We start from the raw sequence: 22140 nt of genomic DNA, 5'->3' as shown, positions 1-22140 counted from the left end.
ACAAACAACTTGATTAAATACTATGAACAGTGAAAAGGTGACCCGAGGGCCACAAGCACTTATCTTCTGTCCGCATTCCTTGAGGCCAGGGTTCCGGTTTGAGGTGGCATGGTGGTCAAAAACTCAGAAATTGGATTGTGGCCCAGATTAATTACCTGTAGCTTAGATTAATTAAACTAATAATCACTTTTTGTTTTCCTCAGTGCACTGCCCGGTGAAGGGTATGTATGCCCAGGTGGGGGTCTTGTGTTCACTGTGCCGTAAGACTATAGTTACCCCCAGTTACGATGCCCACATAGCCTGAAACTGGTCTGGGGTTGGCTGAACAAGCAATTCACACATCACGTTTTGTTTTCCTCAGAAAAAACCATGACAACACTTATCAAAATCCTAATTTCATTGTTCTGAATAGGAAACGGCGAGAGTCACACATTACTAGCAGCCACACTTTGCCACCATACAAAGTTCAAGGCATTTTCATTTAGTGACCTTGTTTTAACCTCAGATGGCCCGTAGTGGCATGGCATCTTTTCAAGGTAAGTGCCCTGAGTTGGGAAAGACCAATCATTAATTATAATGTATTGAGAGAGCTAAAGTGCAAACATTTACCTAAACATTTAAGTGCATCTTGTTTCATAGCTGCACGAACTAAGGTGTGAGGGAGGTTTAGGTAGAATTTATAGCCCCTATTGCGTGCTGATAATGTACCAAAACTCGCTTTTTTTCTGGGGATCTGGATGTGGAAAGTTCTCTATAGAATGGAGAAATCATTTCATAAGAAAAAAAGTGTGCCTCAAAGTAACTTGTGTGGCTGGAAGGCCTCTGACCACTTCAGCTTTTTCGTGAATCCCTGTAGCTTGTGCGCACCTACTTGTACAGCTATTGTGAATGCTTTTATTTGATGAATTCTTAATCAGCTGCATTACATTTACTTCTCTACATCTTACTGTCCTGTGAGTGCTATGACTCAGTGATTGTGGTAGGATTATATCTTTTAATTCCAGGTAGATGCATTTTTTGTCTGTTCTTGCGGTGGGCAGCTGTAAAGTCCTGTCTTTACTGCACTTGTCAGAAACTTTTGCCTCAGGGACACACCCTCTTTTTTTTACAAATTTAGTGTAACAGTAGGAGAATTGTCCTCCTGTGATGGTTATCAATAATTTGAATGCGAGATGGGAGCAGGGGTGTTCTGACCTCTGCTTTTGCCCGCACCAATGCAGTATAGTAATGAAGTGCATTATAATTTTGCTATTGTTTTTGAATATGCGTTTTCTGGGGGGTCGTTATGTTTTCATGTATGCCTATGCTAATTTATTCATGGTTATTTACTAATATGATGTTGCTAAAATGACGTCTCATCGTCACCATTTTGTTTAGTTCTGCAAACCTTCCAGATCTTGGTGCACAAGAACTACCTGTTCACACATTTCCCTACTGTTGCTAGTATAAAAAATCTATGCTTAGTCATCTAGGCATGCAGGGAAAAGACTGACAGAAAGAGGAGATCATCTTGTGAACAAAATTAGTATTGCCCTTCGACTGCTGAGAATGTGTAGGTGGTGCTCCTAGCATATGTCTGAGGGGAAAGGTTTGGGGTTATTTGGACGGCATTCCTTAGCATGGCAGAGCATGAGGTGCGGTTTGTGAGATGGAGTTTCCATCATTTTCGAACAATTCTTCGTGTCTAGTTTGCTCCCCTTCACACTTGCGAATGCTCTAGTAACCATCACTAGAATTGTTACTAATATGCTAGGTACAAAGTTAGTGTATAATGGCTACATACAACTCAAACCTTGTGATTCTTGTAACTTGCCCAGGGCCTATATATAAACCCCTGTAGACCTGCTGCATTTGTTGCACTACCCCATCTTACGTAGTAGCTCATAGGAAGGGCTAGAGAGAGCATGCATGTTCTTTCCGCGATCCAATAGAACATGCCTGATGATAGGGTGCCAATAACGATCGATAGGACTGCCCAAGAGTCCCTTGGTAAGCACCAGTTCAAGCAGAATATTTTGTATGCTTTCACTTTTTACATATTTGTGAATACTGTTTCACTTAAGTTTTGACTTCGTCCATTCCATTTTCACAACTGATTCATTTAGTGTTTTACAATTAATATATTTGCCTAGGTTTAGATCTACCTTTTGTGGAACTTAGGATCTACAATTCATGGCATATGGTATTGTGCTTGTTGATGCCTTTATCACTGTTATGCCTTAAGTTAGACACACACTGCCTAAAGGGAGAGACTAGGACATCGCAACAAACTCTAACCCACGTCGATCTGTTACTATCTAAATTTGCATAATGTAGAACATCAACTAGAGCACATCAAGTGTCTCGCCTACTCTGCTAGTGACCTCCTCAGGATGTCAGATTCTGTTACTCAAAAGGTCTTATCTCCACATGTGTTTAACTGCCCGTTCAATTGCTGAGGAAAAATCTGGGTTATGTTTCTCTGGCTGATGTATGTAAGGCAGTCCAATTCAGTGGCTGATGTTTGTAAGTCAGCACGCTGCAGGTCAGTCCACACTTTCCTCAGACACTGCGGAATGGTCTCTGATTCAAAGACTGCTACTCAGATGGCACTCACAGAGATCTTATTTGGTAAGGGTCACCTTTCCGCCTATCTGCTCTAAGTATTCCATTGAAATCTAATCTGTGTGAACACAGAATATGGACCTGAGAGCATGCAATGGTGGAGTATAAAAGGTGTCCTAATGAGATTTTATAATGGTCGCAGTCTGTGAGTAATTATGTGTATAGTCCAGGTAGTGTATCATGTTCTGAGCCAGGCTCAAGTAATCGTTTGTGACGTTTATTGGAGGAGAGAAAGAAAATCAAATCGGAGTTGCAGATGTTTTAATATTTGTTTAAACGTTTGGGTTCAAAGCATATCATGACAACAAGGACAACAGAGAGGGTAACCTGAGTGTAGTGTTGCTTGCCTGAAGAAATGTAGCATTCTGGGACTCTCTAAAACTCTTGTATTGACTCGGGAGGCTCTCACCAAGATGATTATACTTCATAGAGTCTTATATTTTTTTGTGAATCTCCCAATGTGGATCCCCCAGATATGGCATAAAGTTTTAAATACATTGTATCTGATAGAGACTACTAGCCACAGATTCCTTAACGTATAATTATCCCCAGGAGTGAAATCTTGTACCCCTACACCTCACTAGCTTGTCATACGTCGTATAGTACCTAACAAGGCTCTCAGTCTCCCCTCATCCCAGATTGAATCGTGAATTACGAGTTACCTTCGGTAACGATGTATCTGGTAGAGACGATTCTAGCTGCAGATTCCCTAACGTAGAATTATCCCAAGGCGTGAGACTGGATGCAGAAAACTTTTTGCCACAGCATCCCTGCGCGCCCGGGGGAGGGGGGGCGGCATCATGCGACTCCGCCCTGGCGTTTTCCGCATATGTGACGTCAGCAAGGTCACATATGTCCCACCCGGCGCACCTACATAATTTTTTTCCTTTTCCGCGTGCAATGCGGATCCGGTTTGTGCTCCGGGCCTGTTCATGCCTTTTCCTTTCACTTATTGCATGTGTGTGGGAACAGTGTGCGAATGCCTTCGGGCTTTAAGACGTGCTCGTCTTGTGCGCGCCAGATATCGGCGACGGATCCTCATCCCATCTGCATGTGGTGTTTGGGGGAACACCACCACTCCACTGATTGTGAGGCGTGCCAGCAGATAAAACCGAAGTCTCGGCGAGAGCGCCGGATGAAACTTCCCTCAGCTCGCATGTCCAGGTCGGCATCGTTCCCACGCCCGGCCCGTGTGGGCGTTTTTAGGAACCGTCTCCTTTGTCTTCGACATCGTCCTTCTTTTTGGCGGCAAGAGCGTCCCTCACCTGTCGGTATGTGTCGCAGCTTGTCTGAGCCCTGGTCTCCTGCGCCGTGCAGTGTGGCGGAGGTCATCCCGGCGTATCCCCTGGTGGCAGACGACGATGTCCACCTCAGATGGCGGACTCTATGCCTAGCTGCGGGACAGTGTGTTCCCGGAGAACTTTCGAGAATGGCTGGTGGACCTTCCTTTCGATGGCGCCCTTTTGTTCCACGGCCCTGCGGATTTGGCCATTCAGAGGTTCTTGGCGGGGCTTTGGCCTCCTCCTTCCCCTCAGTGACCTGTAAGTTGATCTGGTTTTTGGGAAGTGTTCTTCCGTTAGGGCGGGTCGCCCCAGTTGTGTTGTGTGTGCTTCAAGTACATCCGATTCCTCCATGTTGGGACTGTGGTTCTGTTGGCTGCTGGCCGGCCCTTCTTGACTGTGTGTTTTTCCCTTGGGTTTTATAACCCATGCTGGCCCCGAGATTAGACCTTCTGTTTCTTTCTCTTTGGCTGCTTGACAAGCCTTCTGTGGGTTTTCGTGCAGGTCGTTTCTGTTGTCCTCTGCTGTGGAAGTTTTTTCTTAAGAGGTTTCCCATGTCTTGGGACGTGACATGCCCTATGTGGGGTAGTGGTAGCTGTTATACAACTTAATCCTCTTGCTGTGGGCTGGAGTCACGCCCCGGAGTCTCCTTCTCTAGGGTCACTGCGCTGTTGCCCTGGTCTGGCCTGCTGTCTGCGACCTGGCGCCATACCTTCTTTTTGGGCTGTGTAAGCGGACTCCTCTCTGCGGCGTGTCCGGGCTCTTCTTCGCCTTCTTGCTCTCTGTCTTCGGCTGGCGCCTGGCTGGCCCTGAGTGCATTGTTCCGTGGTGTTCTCTGCATCGGGATGTGCTTGCCGGTGCAGACCTATGGTTTTTCCGCATGGTTGTGCCTTCTTGGTGCTTAGTAGGACGGTCCTCCTGGCCTTGTCTGCTTCTTCCAGTGGGCTCTGCCCTCCGTTCTACCTCTCCTCCCTGGGGATGTGATGGTTTTTGAGTTCCTGGTCCCTCTTTTGGGCGCAGTGTGTCCCCGCGGAGAGTTGAACAATTCTTCCTGGTGACCTTGGGCTACCCTTTTCTGCTTCCGCCTGCTTAATTGCGGACGGCGCAGTTCTTTCTGGTCTATTGCCTTCTGGCTGTGCTAGGCTCAGCTGCTTTCTTGACTGGGTGTGTTACCGGTGGGGAGGGGCTTGCCTTTGCTCTACCTCTTCTCCTTGGAGTCTCTAGGTTGCTCTTCTTCCTTGTTGCTCCTCTTCATTGCTTGGGCCTTGTGTGAAGATTCTTTTTGCCCTGTTTGGGCGTGGGGTGCTCGAGCCTCCCTTCGCTTTGCCCTTGTTTCTCCTGCTGAGTGAGTCGGGTACCCTCTTTCTTGTTTTCCCGAGTCCCCTTTGGGGTCAGTGGTCTTCTGGATGAGGAGGTTCCCCATGCCTGGGGAGACAGGGCTCTTCACCTGTCTGTTGGACTCGTCCCCTGTAGGACCCTCTGTTGCGTCCAGGCGGGTGAGGTCCCCTCGCAGACCCTCCTCCCCTCTGGGTATGGCTAGGGTATCTATTCTATGTTAAGGAATCAGTGGCTAGTAGTCTCCATCAGATGTACGAATTACTTACCTTCGGTAACGATGCATCTGGTAGAGCTGATTCTAGCCGCAGATTCTTCACGGCCTGCCCTTCCTCCCCATTCTGCAAGGACCTTTGGCTTGCTCTTCTGCATTCGCCTCCCGGTGGGTGGCTATGTCTTTTGTAAGTGCATTCTTCCCCTCTTTCTGGCAGGATGTTCGTCCCGTTTGTGTTTCCTTCCTCTCTTTTGGCACATTGGAGGGTAGGGTTATGGATACTTCGGTGCTCTCGTGCTCTAATTGCTCTAGAGTGGAGCCTGCCCTCCCCCCCCCCCCCACCCCCCACTTCCCCTTTCATTTCTAGGGGTACTGACCCCTCTGTTATCCTCTAAGTTGGGATCTTTTGACCGGGCCTCTACCCTTGTTCCTTATAGGGGTTGTCACTTTCTGTGATGAGGCTGTCTTGGAGTCTTGTAGTTCCTTGTTTGTCCCGGACTGGTTCCCCTGCATTGTTCTCGGTTGAGATGATAGTCCTGCTATATGTTGTCGTGACATTCTTGCATATGTTCCTTGTCCTCAGGGGGGGCTATCTCGGTACTGGCAGGATTGCTGCTCAGGGCTGCGCTCTGTTCTTTATTCGTGTCCCTTTATTTGGGTACTGCAGTGTCTGGCACTGCCCCTTATGGTGTTGTTCCTCACCATACCCTTTTTCCACTTTTTCTGCTCTTTCGCACACTGTTCCTAAACTCTCACAGTTCTGTATGATGACTCCGCGTTGTGGTGCGGAAAAGTTCTCCAAAGAAAACTGACATAGGTGTGCTGGGGTGGGACTTATGTGACCTTGCTGACGTCACGTACGCAGACAATGCCAGGACGGAGTCGCGTGACACCCATCACTATTAGGCGAGAAGAAGAGCTCGGTAGTTTTTTTATTTTTAAGTTTGATTTATTGAGGAATAGAAAAGGGGGGGTAGAAGAGTTACAATAAGCAGATGAATGAAAAAAGCAATACAATAATAGGTTCAAAAAAGTAGGCATTACAAGCATGAAGAATTATGAACATATCATATGAATCTAAATACAATAAGTGAAATATATTATATATAAATACAATAAATGAAATACACTGTATTGAGACTTACTAATTATAGCATTTAAATATAAAGAAAGAACAGGTAATAAGAGATCACGGAGGCTTGCGTACTTCAACTGTTGCAGGATCAGGAGAGGGATGTGCAGGGGCAGAGGAAGAAAGGTATGTTACCAAAGGAAGCCAAATCAGGTCACGTTTGATAGCTAGGGAGATGGGGGAAACATAATTGGTATCTAAGCGGTGATTAAAGCAGACTGCATTCCACCAGGACTGATATGAAATATTTGCAGCCTTTTTCCAGTTAGAAGTGATGATATGAAAAGCTACAGCAATGAAAAGGTCAAGTAAGGGGTAATGGCTGGAAGAATGAGGGAGTTCTGATGAAAGGGAGCCTAGAAAAACTAGTGAGGGTGAGAAGGGGACCTGAAACTGGAAGATTTTTTGTAAGAGCTCGGTAGTTTTAATCTCATGCCACACAACCCGAATAGAATAGTGCCCTAAGTGCAATTTGGTAGATGAATACTTCATTCATATGACTTGGTCTTTCCTGGAGAATGAAAGGTTTTTGGTGCGAGTGACTGAAGATTTGGAGATTACTTTTGGAATACAACCCACCATTTGAAGATGGATGCATGTTTATTGGGTCTGTATTCCAGACCAAAGGAAGTGCGCATCGGCTCCAGGTTCATTGATCCTGCACTAGTGTTGGCTAAAAGGATTATTGCTCTGCATTGGAGGTCCCATGAATTTCTGCCTCATGGTAGGTAGAAGAAATATGTTGAATTGTGACCAGTAGCTGAAGGAGTAATCTTAAGAACCGAAGAAAGGAAAGGGATACAGAGGAAACCATGGCAGATGAGTGGCCAGAGATAATTGAGTTGTTTTCTGGAGCAGAAATCCCATAGGAACAGTGGATATTATCAAGATAAGGATCCGAGAACACTGAGAAAACAAGTAAAGCTGATGAGAGGAACTGCTACTCAGTTCACAGCCTCAGCACATGCGTCAAATCTTGATGATCATGCACCAGGATGACACTTTTCATAACTAAATATTAGATGCCAACCACTAGTTGTTAGATTTGATTGGTTACATTGTTACATAAGTTGTTAGATTTGATTTGTTACATTGATACTTGAAGAATTGGGACTAAACATTTCAAAGGCACTCCTTTCTAATGGAAAATTTAAATAAATGGTCTACAAAATCATGAAACAACTGTATGGAAATTAAGCAAGCGTTTTTGGTGCAGAGCAATATATATGTACATATACTCTAAACGGCCACATGCTGATTGAAATGTATCAGTATGTATTAGTAGTGTGTGCAAAAAGCATATTAAAAAATATTTTTTTAAAGTGATATGTTCGTGACCTTGGCAAAATTGTCTATTTTCAAAGAAAAAGTTCTGGTCTAAACTGATTCAAAGGTTGAAACCTCTGGAGATTGGTCTTTTTAAAGAAGATAAGACAAGGAAAAGAGTTGCTAGGGCCCATGTGTTGCGCACAGGCCCTAAACTTAGTTCGTTTCGGGGCACACTACTTGTAAAGCATCTATTGTGGATGTCTCTTAAGTCTCCCCAATGTTGTGGTGCAAAAAAGTCCACTTTCTAAAATGTGCCCAGCCTCTCAAATTTCTGAAATAGCTGTAACATTGGCTCCAGTGTATTTAAAAAAAATATATTATGCTTCCATCAAACTTTGTGTTTGTTCAGTTAGAGGAAGATGATATCCTATCCTCGGGTCTTGAGAAATATCCTTGAGATATGACTTACTCTCAGCCATAGTCTGATCTCTGGCCTTACTTACAGCAAATAAATGCCTTGGGTTAGGAAACAATAATAAAAGTGATTGTAGCAAAGACACAAATGGAGCAGAAGTTATGTAGAACTGTATAACCATCATAAGCCCACTGGACAGGGAAAAAATAGGAGTGAACAGAGGATGCGAGTGAGGGTGAAACAGGGACACCATAGAACTAGACTTAACCACATACCCTAATACGCTGATGTGTCAGGATATGAACGGGCGGGGTATGAGATTAATTGGAGACAGTGATACAGACTCATGCATTGGAACGGTTGCAGAGAGGAACAATTACGTGCACCAGTTATTACAATATGTATTTTATATGTGTTATTGAATCATTGAGCCATACCATAACCATGGCCTCATGCCTACATGGCCAGGTGAGATATGTACTGTGAAAGGTATACAATGAATTATTGTATTGAATATGAGATGGGTACCTGAGCTTGCAATGCTATGTATACAAGTTGAACTGTTGAAGCGTTAATAAAGATTTTTTTTTTAAAAACACCATAAGCCCACCATTTAAAAGTGTGGTTGTTCCTCTGTCGCTGTACATTCTTATGATTTTAATTTAAAAAAAAAAAACAGAGTAGCATAGCAGATGAGGTGAAGGGCACTGATGCTTAGCATAAAGATTCTTGATGCTAGAAATTCGTGTTTGATTAAGTTTGTCTTCCTACGTCTACCTGATCTTTTTGAAATGTTTACATTCTTTTTAAAATGTACATATTTTATTTCAGTCTCAAAAACAACACAAACTTGCAGTGAAATTATGTCACTTTTGCCATCTCTTCCAATTAAGGTGCCAATCACTGGAACAATAGTATCATTCTATGTTAGTATGTAATGGCCATAGTAAACAATGTACTTGATTTCATAATCCTTCTATCTGATCCCGTATGATACGCCACACCGGTCAAGAAATGTAAAGGGCTGTTACATCTCATCTTGGGCACCAAGATCTGTAATTGACCTTTCATACTGTGCATTAATTTTCTGTAAGTGGTAATATAGACAACAGCTTGTGGGGACTATTTCTTATGGCTTTTCCCTCTGTGAGCCCAAGTAACCACTTATTCACAGAGGTCTGTTGTCTGTATATCTAACACGTTTAATTAAACTATGCTGCCACCTCAATGTCGAGTCCGCTCCATCCACAGGAACCAAGGCTTCTAAAACCTACGCACTTCCCCATCCATTCAGCCATCCTCAGATCAAATGACTGTTTCTTTGGAATACATTTCTATGTTTCGCTAGTAAAAGTGTTAAGTCTTAGAACCTGCTTTCTTGTTTTATTTTATTGAGGGGATCAACTACTCTAAGTAAGTCAAGCTCAAAGCCTGTGCAAATAGGTTCTGCATGCAAGTCTCAAGATTTTGTCAGTCACCTGCGCCAAAAAGTGCAGTGCTATGGTGCTCCATACCATATGTGAAAAATTATCATCAGACCTGCATCCTGGACATCATCCTGTATAGGAACCATATATTCTGCAGGGGGGGAGGGGGCATTGTTTGAACAGTAAAAGCTTGAAACATTTTTCTGAACACGTTTGCTGTATGGCTCACCCTTATTTTCCACTTGTCATCTGTAGAGTCCCTCTGCACTTCCCTGCATCGTGCTTCCTTCACAACACCCATGAAGGCCTGCACTTTTCATATATGTCCCTTTACAACGTTCCTGCCAGTGTCCACATTTATAAGAGTTTGCAAGTTTCAGGTTTCTGTATCCTACGCTGGACGTGCTGAGCGGACCAAATGACCATAAGTCACAAATTGGGTGACCAGGATATTAAAGGACCCCCTAAAGTGATATGGTATTGTCAAGGTGTTTGAGTTTAATACATCCTCGACACAAGATACACCTGTCTGGCACCACATTCCATATATGTCCTTTTAAAACTTTCTTGCCAGTTTCAAGGTCATAGGAGTTTGCCAGTTTTGGGTTTCTGTGTCCCACACCCCCACGCTGTACATGTTGAGTGGATTATAAGCCTATACGTTGCTAATTAGGTGACCAGTATATTAAAGGACCCCCTAAAGGCATGAAGTGTTGCTTACGTTGAATAAATCTCTGACTTGAGCTACCCTCGCTTAGTACCACAGGTATTTTCATCATCTTAATCTACATATTCAGGTTTGGGCAAACATAAAATGTATATCCCAGAAACAAAGGTTACAGCCACCCCAGTTTCTTCATGCTTTGTGTCCAGCAATGATGTGCTGCCATCTTTAATCCAGGGACAGGTATAGCAGAGGAACGCCGTCCATTGTAGAAACAAAAGATGCCTCTCTGATCCTAATAAAAATTCTGTGCACAACTCACTAGCAAAGGACTGAAGCACAAAAAAGAATGTTGCTAATTAATAACGTTGCACTACTGAGAGTAACTTCTGTTTTGTTTTTCAGGGTTAACTACTGTAAATGTTTATCCAGTTCCCTGTCTCCTTACCACATTGGATCTTTCCCGGTAAGTGATGAATCACCCTGATTAGTGCTATCTGATTAATTGACAGAGCATCCTCTACAACTTTTCTTGATTTCTGACAATTCCACACTGTTTGGTATGATTTTAATTGTAGCTAAAGATTTTGAGTTTTTTTGTTGTTATTAATGCAAGTTGATCATTTTTGTTGGATTTAATTCACTGTTTTTGCACTTTATTGTCTCTGCAATGGCGAGGTTCCCTATTAATTTCATTTGTAATATAAAAATACGCATGCCACCTTCTGCAGTTTTGGAGCACTATTCATAGGGCAGATGAAGATACAGAGTAAAATAAGACAAGGGGAGAGTAGCATGGCTGAAATTGGGTTATTGTTGAGGGACTTAAATACCTGCTTCAAGTAATAATCACAATCCTTGTCATGGCAAATCACTAAAGTCACTAAATAAAACTGAGCTCTACCCCATAGTAGCTACAGCACAGAGTAGACAGGTTTAACTTAGAGGCATGGTGTACAGAATGTATGTACTACTAAAACAGTATAAATCCAAATGCAAAACAATAAAAAAAAGATTACGTTACGAAAATAGTGTACAATTTAATTTAAAAAATGACACCAAAAATACAATAAGGGGAACCGCTGATAATTTGTAAGTAGAAATAGCACCATGAACTAAAAAGTGCCACTGATAGTCTAGGGTCACTATAGAACAGGACTTACATGCAATTTGATGCTCGACATGGGTGGGTCAGATACACCATCGGGGTTGGTCCTGGGCAAGAGATTTTACATTCTGGCTTAGTACTTTAAGACTCAGTACACCCCAGGAGTACAAGAAAACCCCAGGACCTCAGAGGAGGCACTTGGAGACTCACAAAGTGTCAGATAGGGGCCAAACAGCAGAGTTTAATCCACGTTCAGTCGACACTGGTCAGCTGGGCAGTTGCAGAAAAAGGCCTATTATAGCTTGTTGTGTCCCTGTAGCTTTAACAGAAGTCAGCCTTATAATTCACTTCTTTGTCCTGGTACAAGAGAGACAACAGGTTCATTCGGGGGAACAGCAGGTTCAGTCCTTTTTTCATTTTCCTCAGGTTCAAGAGTGTTCTGAAGTGGATACCTGGAGGTGCCACGTTTATATCTCGCACGAGCTAGTGGGTGGGTGGGATTGATCCCTGAAGATGACCCAAACAATTGGGTAAAGGGTTCCCCTTTGGGCATTTTGAAGATTCCCAACTGTTTGGCCATACTAAACTGAGGGGTACAGTTAGGTGTGCTGAGTGCACTACGGTAATCCTAGTGTCCTCTCACATCTAACACTAAAATCCAGTTTTATGCGAAATCCCTTCACCCCCAAAAAACTCAGAGACGCAAGTCTGGTTGAACAAAGCTGAGTTTCACCAACCAGACAGTGGACACACACACATTGATTTGGCATTCTGTTTCCCTCCTTTGAAGTTTTTCCCAAATGCTATATGTAAACCCAGCAGACCTGTCTAAAAGACTTTGACACTTTAATGTCAAAAAGAGGCCCACTGTGATGGGACATTCTGGCTGGGGCAACAATAGAAGGGCCTTGCCCAAGTGTCAGTTAGCATTTGCTTGTGATAGAGGAGACCTCTTTGAAGTGTGCCCACAGTGTTGTATGAAACCCCCAGTAGACCTGTTGGGTATGCCTTGTCACTCCAGCAGGATCTAACACTGTGATGTCAACAAAAGTTTCACTGTGATGGGGGACGGTCTGGCTGGGGCGACAAAAGATGGGTGCTGGCCTGGGTTTTAGCTACATCTGCTTGTGACAGGGCAGTTCCCTTTCAAATTAATCAGGTTTTTGAGCCCAACCCACAGAAGGTCCTGTCAATGGCACAGCAACACCTATCAACACCCAAGGCCTTTCCCAACTGCATTTAACATTCACACCTATTGAAATACTAATTACTGGTTGGCAGAAGAGGGAGAGCAAAATACAGATTTGGTCTTCAGGGCAGGACAAAGCAACTTTTTAAAAGTAATCTTCCTAAAATATGTATTACCAATCTCACTGCACCAGTGAATTGAACTTGTAATAAATATTTCAAAAAGTCCCAAAATTAAATTTGTAGCTGTTTCCTGGGCAGGGATGACATTTATTAAACTTTATATTGTATCCCAGTGCTTTCCTCTGGAACATCCAATCCTCCAACCGTACTTTTAAATACCATGCACCCTGCCTTAGCCACAATAAGGCCTACTTAGTGGTAACTTATTAAAATTGAAAAGGAACGTTTAGGCCTGTAAACAATTTTGACAGGTCGAATTTGCAGCTTAAAACTGCACCGCAGGGCTACAATGGTAGACCTAGAAGTATGCTTTATAGTGCCACTGCAGTGGAAGGCAACATGAGGGCTGTATTCCACCAGTTAGCATTTAATTTACAGGAAGAGTGTACACTTGATATCATATAGTAGTGAAGTTTAGGCAAACTAAATATACTAATTAGGTATATAGCAATCTTACCATGTTTAAAGGGGGAGCACAGCACTTTACCACAGGTTAGCAGGGGTAAAGTGCTCATAGTTCTATAGGCAGCAAAAAGACAAAAACAGCTCTGGGGTGACCTTGCAGAAAGGGTGAATTTCCTACAAAGCCCAGTGGTTTAGGTGGGGGAGGCAGATCATGCCAATTCACAGTCCAAAGCACAGCGTAACAGGTGACTTTTTATAAAGTTTCCAATTTCAAAAAGTGAGCTTTAGTAAGGAGATGCAATGGGATTCATTTCCATAAATTACATCCTTAAGTGTAAAGAACTCCTACTCCACAACATTTCTACCTCGATGTGTAGAGGAACACATTGCCGTAGGAAGTTAATATTTGATTGCTCGCCGACAAGAACATATTTGAAAAGTGTAGGGATTTGTGAAATCTGTCAGGGGTTTTGAAATCTTTGAAATCTACTTGCTTTTCTGGAGAGCTTCTGCTTTACATCATCATCCCCGGTCCTGCACCTCAAGCCTGCTTGGATTTCACAAAGCAAGGTTATGTTGGGCAGACTACACTGAAATATTTCACTTATTTTGTAGTGAAATGCTAGACATTTGTTCTATTTCACAAGAACAAAACTAAACATTTCAGGTCAGCTTGTCTGCCCAGCTTAACCTGTATCTGTCCTTTCTTCTGGTGCAGGGTCTGATGCTGTTATGCATGCCAGCATGGAGTGGAACGTTTGCTGCATTGGGTGATAGATTGGGATGCTGGTGTAAGGCTGCCCGGAGAGTACAATGACTGTCTCATGCTAACACATAGTATGTGCATCTTTCACCTTGTTCAGCAATAGCTGGTTTCCATGCCTGCATTATGGAGTTGTTTGATCAAACTCCGCTTCTAGTGTTGTGGGTGCTGGCCTCAACCTTGGTATCCACTTGATGGGAACTGGTCGTTCGATGCGGCCAAAACAAGTTGACTTGTAGCTGCCCTGCACAGAAGGGATATGTGGTGAGCTTTCCTACAACACACCTTTCCTTCTCCTAATACTGAGTGTCAACTTCTCCAATTTCCAAATGAGTATGAATTATCTTGGCTGGGTACGATGTCTATATAGGTGAAGGGAGTAAGGTCAGAGCCCACCTTTCATGAACATGCTTCTCCCTTAATTTGTGCCGATTTTCCTTGGCCCAGTGTGGAGTGCTACAACGTGCCCATCTATATCCCAGACGTAGAATATCTATAAATCCAAGAGCAGGACGGGCTTGCATAAGGAGGGTAGATTCCTTGAGAGTTCCTGGCAAGTAGCCATGTCTGCAGTATATAGATAGGAAAGACCTTGAAGAGCAGTCTCATAGAACTCTGATCCACCGAACACCTGTGAGTCTGAAGGTGATGCACTGGAGGTCATCATTTATTGAAGTACTAACCTAGGTGTGCTCCACGGGGGATTGCTCGTTCCCCTGCTACCTGTATTTAGCATGTAGATAGGTTCCAAGTCTCCGTTCCCAAAGTAGGGATTAAAGCCTGCACAATTTGTTAAAGTTAATATGGAAGCTTATATGCTAAACACATTCATAAGCTGTGTGAAAGTCGCTGACAGTTTTTGAGATTTGATTCATTCCTTGCTGTTCTAGAGATCTGCTCTCCCAAGATAGAGAGCAGTACATCTCTGGGCTCTTTGCTATGACTAATGGAAGGTTAGAGACAGAGTGATTTACAGTGCTTCATAAAGACCATGACCAGCCATGCAACTTTATTTTGCAACTCATTGATCAGTGGCAGATAATTATGTTTTCTGAACTATGTCGATAGGGAGCATATTTTGGAGCAACAAGGGATTGGGTTATTCTGACAGTGCCACATTGTGATATTTCTGCTTCTTCATTTGTCTGAGGTGTTCACTTAGTTTCTGAAGTTGAGCATTTAGGCCTCCAGATAAACTATAACCAATTGCACTTACTCTCACAGCAAAGAATCCAGGACTTGGAACAATTTTGGACACAGATCACAAAGTATGTCAGTCGAAGAAGACATTATTTCGGGCAACTAGAAAAGTATTTCCCTTCTAACAGTTCCTCATCCTACAACCAGACCGATCTGCTCCGTTCTGGGATCAGTGACTTTCCACAGTTTTATTGTACTTCTTGAAAAGCTCACAAAAATGTCTCAAGGCTGAGTGTTGCCAGAGGTCAAGAATAAGGAAGTACAGGCTGCATTTAACACCCACAGCTTTACAAGCATTTCTTTAGTGGTGCGAGAGAGTGAGACCATTTGGCATTCTCCACAAGATGTGAAAGGGAGGTGCAAAAGTGGTTCTACATGCCTCTACGTTCCTTAGTAGAGCCATCTAAAGTGTAGAATTGTGGATTCTGAAGCCCACTATAATGTGTAGTTCAGGAATCAGATAACACTTTAAAATCCTTATATAATGCAACTAACTTCAAAAAAACAAAATCCCTACTCTTCAAGGTCAAGCGTGACTTGTCTAATTTGTCACGCCATCTATATACAAATGTTTGTGTATTGTGTTGGCAGTCTGCGCCTGTGATATAAGTTCCCAACCTCTGTTAGGCTGCTTAAGAGCTAATAACTCCTTTTTTTCTACTTCCTACAGTCCACATTAAACCAAATCACCTTTTCTCCTCTCATTTGGGGGCAGTGGGGGTATGGAGAAATCTGGGGCCAGTGACTAGAAGAAGGGATTACAATGCCCTTGACTATTGAATTAGCAAAACCTGTGGGAAAAGCAGACCTACTTTTAATTCCAAATAAACAGATTTTACTTTTGCTAAATTCTTTTTATCCTTCTACTTTCTCTTATTTCAAGCACCCTAAGTTTATATTTTGATCGGGATTTCTTTAGAGTACAAGGTCTAACAAACCATGGATACTGTTACAATGAAAACTACATCCATGTGAATGCAGGGACAATATCAAAGAATTTGCTGTAGTGCATCACGACAAGTCGAGTTAAGAACAACCGCCAAGTAAAGGCTCAGCTGGAAACACTGCCAATTACTGAAACTGTGAACAAGCATTAGCATAGTCAATAAGTCTTGCCTTTGGGTCCTTAAATGTTTTTAGGTCTCGCCTAGCGTTGCAGCGCGCATGTCTGGCTGGCTCTGCTAGAAATATTGTGGATGAAGAGATTTTTAGGTCTCGCCTAGCGTTGTAGCTTCTCGCTCTACGAGACATATTGTGGCTGAGGAGATTTCAGAAGGGGACTTGAAGCCCCGCCCCTCTTTTTCATTGGCTGACGTAATCGTTTGTGAAACAGTGGCCTCCGATTGAAACTGAGGCTTTTTAGTTTCCCTCCCTTTCTCCTTTTCGTCCGGCCCATCCGGACTGGATTGTCTGCCTTTCGGGTGTTGTGAAGCAATTTCTTATCTTTAGGGGGTGTGTAGTGGCGTATCATGTTTCCGACAGCTTGTTTTTCTCCTGAAGTGGATCTGAGGGTAACATAACAGGCTGGCTGTTGTGAAAGTTTCTCCCTGTATCTCCCCGACCTCCCGCCGGCCCATCCTCCTCAGTTGTGTCCTGGACTCTTCATGGCGGAGGTCGAGCTGCCGTCGCCCCTGTCAAGCGCTTCTGTTCACGGCCGTACCCGGCACCGCACCGTGGCCCCGGGCCGGCTCTTCCTCCCAACGGCTGCCCGAGTCACTGCTGGACTTCACAGCCAAGCACATGGCCGAGAGCTGGGCCTTTGAGCGGGTGGAGAAGCTCTTCAGCTGCATGCCCGAGCCCGTCCCACGCCACATCGTCTACTGGAGTATCCCCCTCTCTGAGCGCCAGATAAGAATGTACCCCTCCTTCCAGTGGCGAGGAAGGCGTGCTCCCGCCGGACGGGGGTGCAGCCGGCTCAGCCCAAACGCCACGCAGCACCCGCAGCCGGGGACAGGCTACCTTCCCGCCGAGGCATCCACCTGCTGGAGACGGCAAGTCGGTGAGTGCTCGCCCCGTGCCCTGTCTTGAAACCCCCCCTTATTCTTCAGCAATTTCGGAGCCCCTTTCACTCCTCAAGCACCTCCCGAAATATGCCTTGTGCTCAGTGTTACTTTAGACTGCCTACGTGACGTACACTGTAAACAAAAGCGATTATGTGGTGTCTGGTTTTGGCCTTTATCACTAATGTACCCCAAAATATAGACACAAATCCCTTAGCCTAGAACAACCCCTGTTCTGTTAGACAGCGACTGCAGAGGTTGCCGTCCCTGCCTGTCTTCTCAATGTAAACAATGCACACCCAGCCCCTTAAATAAACACTCCTGTCTATAGCGCCTAACCACGGCCATAGATTCACCCCAAGATCGCTTTCATCTTCTTCCCACACCCATTCCACTCCTCCGCACAGCCCAGTTACTATCAAAATGCAGATTCTTCGAAAAAAGTGCCCTTTTGTACACCAGACCAAGGGTCAGCTGACTGTTCAACCATGAACCCAATCCCCCCAGCAGTTTTCCCTATCCACTGTTCCCAAAAATAAATATTTCTCCCACATGTCACTAATTTAATAAAGTACGGGTATTCATAAATAGCATTTAGCTTGAATTGAAACAAACTCCCTATAAAACCGAATTGTTCTCTAATCTCGCCAACCACGCAGCCCAGTTTCTAATCTGATCCACGGACCCAACCAGCCCCCACAGCCAAATCCTGCCCTAACCTATCTCCGATCCAGCCTTTAACCTAATTATCTCAGCCAACCTTTTCTCGAAAAATCAACAGTGAAAGTAATATCACACATATATCTGATAGTGCTCTCACACCAATAACTGCGATCATAGTAACAATACATAGGTATATGTAATATCTACTCAGAATCCTTATTCCAAAATGAGTGGGTATTAAAATTTTTAATGCATTAGATTAATAGTGAAAAACACATTAATAAAAGCCACTACCATTTACAAAACAAAACTCACACTAGTACAAATTCAATGCAATAGATTTCACAATTACAACAAAGTGAGCTATTGCTATTTTGCATTACACCATTTAATTAATGCTTCACGAAGGGGAAGAAAAAAAACAATGTCATTGCGAGACCTATTGCATTGTAAATGCTTGTTAGTTATGCAGCAAATTATCCTTGGTGCTACAACATTTACCGTTAGTTTATGTGACACTGGTGAAGAGCCAGACACCCCGAAGGTTGTGCTTCAGTGCTATTTTTTGATCACTGGAAATGCAATTAGTTGCTTAATAAAGTAAGTCTGTAACCTAAAGGAATGGAAGCGATGAGTAAAAATAATGTAATTGAAAGAATGCTGTCACTAAATGCACCAGTTGGTGAGGCAATTAAAACAATTCTATATTGATTAATGGCAGGAGTGACAAGATGCATGTTACTTAATTGTGATTCGCTCTTTTTTTTAGCATTGTGCAAATAAATGCTGGATGGATTTGTGTGTTTGTGATATGAACACGCTTACCATAATTTTGCATGGTGTTTAATCTGATTTTACTATGCATAGTTCTTGGTGGCTATGTGGGCGGTGTTAGGGAGATAGGAAGCAAAACAGAGGAACACCCCCTAAACTGGAAGGTTCATTGTCTCCCAAGGGTATGTATGTACTCCTGTGAGTAGAAGGACATTAAAATGACGCAGATGTGAGATTGTTGTCAGCTCTTTCTGAGGCACCATGTTTCCGTAGTTCAAAAGTGTACATTGTCTAAAAAGTGTACTTGTAAGTTAATGTATGCATATATGCTGCATTGGAATGTGTTTGCAGATTGTGCACCTGTAAATTGGGAAACATGCACACAATAGGCACACAAGGTAGGTCCTTGCATAGTTTATCGAAACAATTGTAAATATGACTGGTTTGGTTAGGCGAATATCCTTGCATCTACGATATGACACCTTACTATTCTGGTTTACGTGCAACTGTAAATGTGAATGTTTGAATAAAAGCACACATACATTTTTATAACTGCAACGTCCAGTAAAATTACTATTCGAATAAGGCAGGCAGCCCAGAAAGTTGCTCCCTGCGCTGTGCCTTGCAAGCTCGTCGCTTGCTGTAGTTGGCTGCCTTGCTGTGTTCCAGGGCCAGGGCCAGTATCAGCAACGCCCCGGCCCACTCCATCAGGGAAACCCCCCCCCCTCCTGGACCCTCCTGGACTTTTCTTGGTCCTTTCCTTGGACCTTTCCTCGAACCTTTCTTGGCCTGCCATCAAGAGACTAAGAGGCAAGTGAGTGGGAGTGGAGGGCAGGGACAAAGCACGAGCGCGGCTGCCGTTAGAGGTAGCCGCTAAGTAAGAGCCCGGGGTGGCAACCGGTGGCCAAACTGACTAGGTCAGTTTTGGCTCAAGGTACCCCCTGAGCGCATAGCTCGAACAAACATCCCTCCCAGTGCCCCATCTCGGCCCATCCTTGCCCAACACCAGCAGGCCACCCAGCTTGCTTGTGATTTCAGCGAGTGGACTCACCTGGAGGTGGCTGGTGCTGCAATCCCTTGTGCAGACGGACTTGCCTTGCGCCAAGACTCGCCGCACCCGCTTCGCGGCGCTCTGAGTGTGTGGAGGGGCCGCTGAGGAACCTGTGTGACCCGTGGGCGTGACCAACACCTGTAGGGGAGGTGCGCAGCAGGGACTTGATCAGGAGTCCCTGCACGGCGTTCTACTGCTTGCCGGCGCCCCCTGCTAGCCCCGCCCACGGCCCGCCACGCGACCTACAAATTTGACCTTCCCCCCCACCGAGCGGGACGCCGGGCGAAGCCCGGGCCAAGGGCGGGCCGGTTCAAGCCCGTTCGAGACCTCAACGTTTACTCCCCGCCTGGGTTGGTGAGTTGCAGTATGCAGACATTGTAATCATACTTACATTCCATACACGTTCATACTGCTACGTCTGGTGATCTCTACCCCTGAGAATGTCTACCCGAGGGAGCAGAAGCAAAACTGCTGCAGGAGGGCCCCTATCTACAGGCACCTTCAACAACTTTATCATACGGGCCAATACCTTTATAGACCAAGGGATCACGCTAATGGAGCGTAGGGTGTCCCAGGACCTAGCCATGGCAAAGAAAAGATCTTCTGTGGGCCCATTTGCAGCGGCCAAAACCCCTTACCCTATGGAGGCGGTGGGCCTTATAGATGTTCAGGCAGAGGTACATGCTGAGAGATGTAGTTTGCCTAACATTGTAGATCTATCTGCGTCTCATCTATCATGTGCCTCGCTACTGAGTACAGATCTGGAAAACACTCCGGATTTAGCTATCAGCCCCACTCATGGAGACACTAGCGCTACCACACTGAGGGGCAGGAGGGAGGGCACCATCCCCAAAAAACAGAAACCGAAGGAGGGGAAGGGGACGAAATCTGAAAAAGAATACCAAGGTTGTCACCCCTAAACCAAACATAAACCCGGACCCCCAGGTTAGTGTTGTTAGAACAGGGACTGCAGGGAATCTAGAAGCTCCAACTAGCCCGGTTGGGAGAACTGCTAGTAGGGAAGCGATAGACACCCAAATTCTCCTGCAATTAGAAGAGCTCTTTAAATGTTATCTCGCACCTATAGAGAATAGGTTATCCCGTATGGAAAAGCAACTAGCTGATCTCTGTTCCAAGCCTATCTATCAAAAAATCCCAGGGGCCCAGAAAGATGGGAGCAACACAACAAGCAGTAAAAAAGCTAGCGCACAAGCCCCAAAAAAACGCCTTTAGTAGTGGCTAACCCCAAACCTAACCCAACCCCAGTTGTTGAAAAGAGATGGGAAAAGGAAGGTATACCCAACACAGGCCTCAATATTCCCGGTGAAGGGGCCATTCCACCCAGGGTACACAACACGCCGCCAATGGGGAACAAAAATGGTGGAGTAGCGGCCAGAAGAAGAGTGGTGAACCTCCCTCCGGAGGCTACACCGTCCGTGGTCGTTATGACGGGGGTCCCAGAACTGGAGGCCCCCCATGAGGAAACCAATTGGTCACTTCATAATAAGGTCCGACACTGGCTTAACCAAAACCGGCCCTTACCCCCACATCGCAGAAGCAAGATCTTGACAGTGAGGAGGGTGGCATGGCTGGGGCACCAGAGGAAATCTGTCAAGGGAGATTGTGTGATAATCAATTTCGCGGACCCACACACTGCTGCTCAAGTTTGTGCATGGGATACACAAGAAAGATTTGAGGGTATAGCCACCAGACGACTGTCCTTCTACCCCCCAATGAGTGGGCCCACTCGGGACCCTAGAGTTAACAGCAATTGGCACAGAGTAGGGCATCGTGACTGGGGTTGGAATCATGGGCCTGGCGGGACTACCCTCCGACAGAGCCAGATTATAGGGACAACTGGGGGGGCTTCCCGATCATGAATAGGTTTAGTTGCCTAGACATGGTGAATGGACATGAACTACCACCATGTCTCTTAAACAGGGGGAACACGTTCCCTATAGCCGCGACCAACTGTGCGACTGGGAGCATGGACCTTATAGCTCCCCATTTCTGTGATATCTCCGGGGCTGCTGCCACCCCACAAACAAAGATCTTGAGGGGCATTGGTGATATCAACTTACCCCTGGAACCAGTTAGTCCATTACAAGATACTAGTGAGCCTAAGTCCTGTGATCAGGGAGGGAATAATGGAATCACCTCGGACTTGTCTGTTGCAGACGACAGGGTAATCCATTTGCTATCCTGGAACCCTGGAACATGGCTGGGTTGCAAAAAAAGTTGCTTTTGCCAGAATGGAATGTGTTCATCGAGAAGTTCGATGTATGCATGTTCCAAGAAACCTGGAGCTTGCTCCCAGTGCACAAATCCGGCTATGCAACCTTCTTCGTGCCCGCATCAAGTTGTGGCAAGGGTAGACCAGCGGGTGGACTCCACATCTGGTTAAAAATTGGTTTGAACTGGGACATTACCATCCACGAAACAGGGACCAGGGATATCTTACATAT

At 44.8% G+C, this 22140-nt stretch overlaps 1 protein-coding gene across 1 annotated transcript in view; it reads left to right on the top strand.

Annotated features, from left to right (window-relative positions):
- Positions 1-22140, top strand: part of PHLPP2 (PH domain and leucine rich repeat protein phosphatase 2) — a 631402-nt gene that overhangs the window by 357166 nt on the left and 252096 nt on the right. The window contains exon 10 of the mRNA XM_086945488.1: positions 10746-10806. Within this exon, the coding sequence (XP_086801614.1) occupies positions 10746-10806 (61 nt within the window). The remainder of the gene's footprint in view (positions 1-10745; positions 10807-22140) is intronic.

The sequence above is a fragment of the Lissotriton vulgaris genome, chromosome 12 (assembly GCF_964263255.1).
Source record: "Lissotriton vulgaris chromosome 12, aLisVul1.2, whole genome shotgun sequence".
Taxonomy (NCBI): Eukaryota; Metazoa; Chordata; class Amphibia; order Caudata; family Salamandridae; genus Lissotriton; species Lissotriton vulgaris.
This window is presented reverse-complemented; position numbering and strand designations above follow the sequence as displayed.